This window comes from Oncorhynchus nerka, linkage group LG22 (assembly GCF_034236695.1).
Source record: "Oncorhynchus nerka isolate Pitt River linkage group LG22, Oner_Uvic_2.0, whole genome shotgun sequence".
Lineage (NCBI taxonomy): Eukaryota > Metazoa > Chordata > Actinopteri > Salmoniformes > Salmonidae > Oncorhynchus > Oncorhynchus nerka.
This window is the reverse complement of record NC_088417.1, coordinates 77,745,783-77,751,782: the sequence shown is the minus strand read 5'-3', so window position 1 is coordinate 77,751,782 and position 6,000 is coordinate 77,745,783. Positions and strand designations below refer to the sequence as shown.

The 6,000-nt window shown below is 41.3% G+C and overlaps 1 protein-coding gene across 7 annotated transcripts in view; it reads left to right on the top strand.

Annotated features, from left to right (window-relative positions):
• The first annotated feature begins 361 nt into the window (after positions 1–361).
• The window catches only part of LOC115105779 (acetyl-CoA carboxylase), a 50,543-nt gene continuing 44,904 nt past the window's right edge, over positions 362–6,000 (top strand). For all 7 annotated transcript variants that reach the window (XM_065007429.1, XM_065007431.1, XM_065007427.1 and 4 more), the window contains exons 1-2: positions 362–510; positions 3,325–3,598. In XM_065007429.1, coding sequence (XP_064863501.1) covers positions 3,360–3,598 — 239 coding nt within the window. In that variant the 5' untranslated portion in view covers positions 362–510; positions 3,325–3,359. The remainder of the gene's footprint in view (positions 511–3,324; positions 3,599–6,000) is intronic.

Here is a 6,000-nt window from a genome sequence, read left to right as displayed (position 1 = left end):
TAGGAGGTGGGGTTAATTGAGGAACCTCCTTAGTTGGTGGGGGTTCTTGCAGGAGCCTAACTGCCCAACTGAACCATTTGGATTTGAATTTGAAAGGATTGCAGGTTAAGGTATCTAAACTTTTACTGATGTATGACAATTGGGTACTTTTGACCCATTGATTCGACTACGTAGTATACCACCCCAGGCCATACTGGACCAAACACGTGGGACAGTACAAAGGTTTTCTCATTGGGCACACCTCCTCCCAGTCAGTTCCAGTTATGGCTCTTTCTGCCCTCCTCCTGAAATCGTCGCGCAATCCGATTGGTCCTCCGCTGCAGCGTGAGGCCAAAAGTAACCCATCTTCGCATCACACCATTCGTTGCTGTCAAAAACGTCTCTTGTAGTTGCGTTAGGTCATCATAGTGTGATTTTGTTTGGAAATGCATGTCTGAACCAGAGTGAATAAATATTCACCCATCCTTTGGGATAAAATATCCAGGATTGCTTGTCGGTTTATTTCACACGGTGAGTATTTTAAGCTCATTACGAGTACACTGACAGTCTGTGTACAGTGTAACGCTAAGTAGCTAGCTGCCTGTATATAACTACACCTTGCATGCCACTGTGCTAGCTAGTAAGATGCCGGTCTGACTAGCTAGCTAGCTGCAAATGTCAGTAACCAACAATTTCTTATATGATACGCATTCACATCCACCATATTTGTATTGCGACGAAGGCGTTTTGATTGATTTGATTATCGTAGTTAAACCATAACGCGACACACAATTAGTAGTTACTAGCATGATTTGATGTAGCTACTGTAACTAGCTAGCTAACGTTTGTTACTTTGCTCGACATAGGATTCCCATCCATAAGATTCACCAGTTTTGGGCCGGTGCGGGAGAGACATTTATTTCCCCATCATTAGTCAACATGGACTCGATGGTAGACGTAACATAGTAAACGTAAATCCGGAATACTATATTTAGTTTGCTATGTTTCGTTTAGTTCGTATGTTATGTATTAATATGTGGCTAATCATCCAATTCGTATCCTATGCTGCAAATGCCAATTTTTGGCTAATGTTTATTAGGCTATGAGTTAGGGTTGGGCAGTGGTTTCTACTAGTTATGGGTACTTTTCAGCCGTGTACTTTGTCCGCTTAAATTAACTATGCTACTTTTTTACAATTCGCAAGGCCGAAAAAAGTCAGCAAAGCCCTCTCCCGCTTGAATGAATGATGGGAATTAACTCGGCTACTTTTCGATTCGCAAGTCAGAAAGTCGTCAACTGAGCCATCTCTCTTTAGGATGAACGATATGCATCTTCTAGCGATCTATTGATGCATATCACGAAGTGAGCGATGACATAGAAACACTACTGGTTTGACAGTCTGCTGTCTGTCACGCTTCACTATACCTGTGTGTGTGTGTTGTGTACGCTGTGGATGCAGTCACATTTCTTTACATGGATGGAGAGAGCATGATGTTCTTTCAATGTCTATGTGAGTCCTGTATAATGTAGTAACACTGATTCCAAATCCACTTAACCTATTGTTTTTTGGCACATTAATTTATTTTCTTTTGCGGGTTTCCTATGCAGCCACGAAATGCTGGTGCGTAGGCTTACTGTGATTTGATTTACGAACTGCAAACTTGACTAGTTTATAAATGGGCTCGAACTGACTAAATACAATATAGTTATGTCTATGGTATCGTAACAGTACAAGTAAATGAAAGCTATTGTTAGTGTTTTTGATATGAAGTCCATCAGGACTTTCCAGGCAGACGTTAAAGTGAGTGACTCGTCAGTAGCCTACCAAATCGCATTGGTAAGAGCCATTCATTTGACTCTCTAATTTGTAGCCTTTTTGGTGATTATCTCCAGATAAATTATGAAAACATTAGATGATCAGTCCTCCTCACTGCAGGAACAAAGGGTAGGTTAGTGGAGCAATAGCCTCACTCTGGTCCAAAATATGATAAAATAAAAAGGATTGAATTGTTTTTAAAGCTAATGACACTTGTGGTATTTTCAGAAAGATTGATATAGGTCTACTGATTTAATCAGTGTTGACAATGGACTGCTGTTTTCAGTGTAGGAAGGCCCATGATTAACACCTGCTTCATTCTTCAGTCATACCTGTATTGCAGATGGGTGAGAATTCCTCTTAAACGGAAGTTTAAAGCCTGTGGAAGTCAGCAGACTCTTAAAATGATTTAATAAGAAATCTGTGGGTCAGTTGTTAAACAATTACTTTTTTTGAATAAATGACAAACAGCAGTTTACTTTTTGAAATTCTTTCAATAATTTAACTGATGTTCAATCTTTTCTCAACATTTATGGACCCAGAACTTAATTGAGCAATTTTTCTGTTGGTGAAAAATCAGGCCCTATTAAAAACATACTTTATGTAAAGTTGTTGGTGCTATAGCTTGCAAAATAAACCAATGTGACTTTTGATTACAAAATACTGTTTGTTTCTAACATTATAACTGTTTTCCTCAAGAAATTAAAATCTGCTTCATGTTTTATTTCCTTGCCGCGATACTTCAGAGTATCGTGATACTGGTATTGTGACAACACTGCAAGAGTGTTCAATCATTTCACTGTGTATTTAGGATGGAATCAAGCTAAAACACTGAAGTTGTCCTGGATGAGATTTGAACACGCAACTTCCTATCCACCCCGAACAATCGCCCTACTTTAGGTTTTGTCTTAAGTAAACTTCTTTCTTATGTAACCATATCAAACGTAAGATATCATACTAATTTGAGTGTCCCGGATTTACATTTACTATGTTATGTCTTGTCTATGATACCAAGTTGTTAGAGCCCTGTTGTAAAACATAATGTATTATCATGCTGGGTAGCAATGTCTTTGATCAGTGCTGTTCACTCACCTTCACTTAAATTATGTCTGCGGTGCTGGGCTTGTTTTTCAGGTCCAGCAGCTTAAACTGCTGCTCATAAGGTGTGTCTGTCTTCTGGTTGCTCTGCTCATGCGCAGTTGCAGTTTCGAGAAATTATAAGACTAATATCAAGGCAGACCATGCCTCTCAAACCATGTGGTTTTGGATTGGAGTTTGTTGTAGCTATGAGATATATTACAGTAAGCACTTTATTTAAGAAGGATTGGGAGGTATTGCAATCTACCATTCTTTTTGCAATATGAATGCAGCGTCAGCATAATTGTTGTGCAACTCAACTCACTGATGAAGTCTGACTAACAGCAGCCCATGACAGGATGACCCTGTCATCACGCTGTGGCCTGACTTGAGTACTCAGTTGATCTCCTGCTTTATAAATACATGTGGTTTTGATTCCCCTCTCCCTCCAGTGTTCACAGCCTGCCAGGGTGGTGACAGTCCAGCCATGGCACAGCAGGATGCGCCTGCCAATAAGGCTGCTGCCCCGAACCTGGCCGTGCTGCACTCCAATTTTATCATCGGCTCTGTGTCAGAGGAGAACTCTGAGGATGAGTTTTTGGGGAAGCCAGACCTGACGCTGGGCCTGGAGGAGAAGGAGCGCTCCATATCCCCCACCTCTAGCCTCAGTTCAGAGAACAGCAGCTACGAGATGGGCTTTGACAACATTGACGGACCCCACATGAGGTCAGAACCCAGGCTTTTCTTGTTTGTTTTACCTGAGTCTCTCTGTTTGGTTTGTATTGTGTATCCAGGCATGGCATCCACACAAGTGTTTAATCATACATGGTCTTTACGGAGGCTACCGTTATCTCAATAGATTATACAAGATGGTACTGCACTAGCTTTGATTGCAGCAACAATCTTCCCCCAGTCATATGGGAGGAAGAAACCTCCAATACAGACCTGTCTCCATCAGATGAGTCTGGAGGGGAGTATTCTGAAATGGCAGCAGGAGGAGAACACTGGGTTCAGTTCAGTGCTAACCCCCTGGCTGGCTCCCTCTTCTCTGCTGTGTGTTTAAAAACGTGGCCAGGCCAGCTTCACACCCTGCCTGCCTGCTATAGAGGAGCTGTGTGTTCTGGGAGGACTGGCCTCCCTGCTGCTTGCTGTCCTTCTGCCAGCAGCCTCAGCCCAGAGCTCTCCCTGGAGCCTGGTTTCACCAGCTCTCCTTTGTATTCAGTGGCTCTTCTTACAGCTACTGGGACTAGGCTGTAGAGAATGGAAGTTGTAAATGAGTGTGGTATACATCAGACTTGATTTGTATGGTTAAGTGGCAAATATGGTGCTGGCAGGAAGAATATGGCTACATTTGTACATATAGTAAGCTTTGGCTGTTTTGTTTCTCACTGTTTTTCTTGTTGCAAACTCTTTTTGTGTAGGTTATTTGGTCTAGTGAGGTTAAGCTAGAGTATATGCCTGCCTCGGCCCTGGGTTGTTGTTGGAATTGAAGCATTGTAATAGAGACTCAGGCTGTGACAGTCATGGAATTTTGGATGACGTTATTGGTCAGCCAAATGATCGCTGTCACCGTTATAACCCGTTGAATAAAAACAATGATGTATACATTTCTATATTACACATTTTCTTATATCATCTGCGCCTGACTGCATGTGCTCCTGCTGCAGGGAGGGGTGTGTTGCCTAGGCAACCGAAAACGTGTCAACCACAACACCTTGCTTGTTTCAATAAGGAGCAACAAAGTTTCATCATGTTGTAGAGCAGAGATCATCAACTAGATTCAGCTGTGGGTGGACTTTTTTCTTCTTTTGAGTGGATTGTCAGGGGGCAGGAACATCGTTGCAAATCATTTGTATACTGCAAATTGACTGCAAGAAGCCCAAATATATATAATTGTATTTATTTAGGCTTCTTGCGGTCAATTTGCAGTATATAAGTTATTTGAAACGTTGTTCCTGCCCCCTGACAATCCACTGAAGAAAACAAATCGGCCTGTGGCTAAATCTAGTTGATCCCTGCTCTACAATGTGATGAAATATTATATTTGACTAGAACATATTCATTTCAAACCTTGCTTATGTTTGTGTACGGTCACATACACTGAGTGTACAAAACATTAGAACATGCTCTTTCTGTGACAGCTTTCACCTGGTCAGTCTATGATCCATTATTGATGCCACTTGTTAAATTCACTTCAATCAGTGTTGAAGGGGAGAAGTTAAAGAAGGCTTTTTAAGCTTTGAGACAATCAAGGTGTGGATTGTGTATGTGTGCCATTCAGAGGGTGAATGGGTAAGACAAAGATTTAAGTGCCTTTGAACAGGGTATGGTAGTAGGTGCCAGACGCACTGGTTTGTGTCAAGAACTGTAACGCTGCTGGTTTCTTTTTACGCTCAAGTTTCCTGTGTAAAATCACTGAATTTGGCCACCAGTTGGGGGGCCCTTTTTTAGAGTCCATGTTAAAGCAGAAACGGACTCAACCGCACAAATGCCCTGCTGTCCAGTCTTCAGTCAGCTTTTTTAGAATACGTAAACGGTGTCATGGTTATTTTATTTTAATGCTGGTTTTCATCCATACTCATCGGTTACAGTTATACAGTGATTGTGCCAGCCCTAATAGAGACTGGTTAGTCAGGCCTACACTCACTCTAGCAGTAAGGTTTTAGTGTTCTAGTGGTCCAATACCCTGAGGAAGTAAATATTCACACTGCTGTTCACCTGTCAGCTAGGCCTAACTCTTTCATACACCTCGGGCTACATGCCATGGTTGGACAATAGCAGTGTACACACTCCTATATTAACCTATTGGCAATCATTTGGTGGTAGGATAGAAAGAAAACAATTAAAATGTACAGTAGGGGGAAAAAGTATTTAGTCAGCCACCAATTGTGCAAGTTCTCCCACTTAAAAATATGAGAGGCCTGTCATTTTCATCATAGGTACACTTCAACTATGACAGACAAAATGAGAAATCCAGAAAATCACATTGTAGGATTTTTAATGAATTTATTTGCAAATGATGGTGGAATACTTATCTCAATACTTTATTGAGTTATACGTTATATACCCTTTGTTGGCAATGACAGAGGTCAAACGTTTTCTGTAAGTCTTCAAGGTTTTCACACACT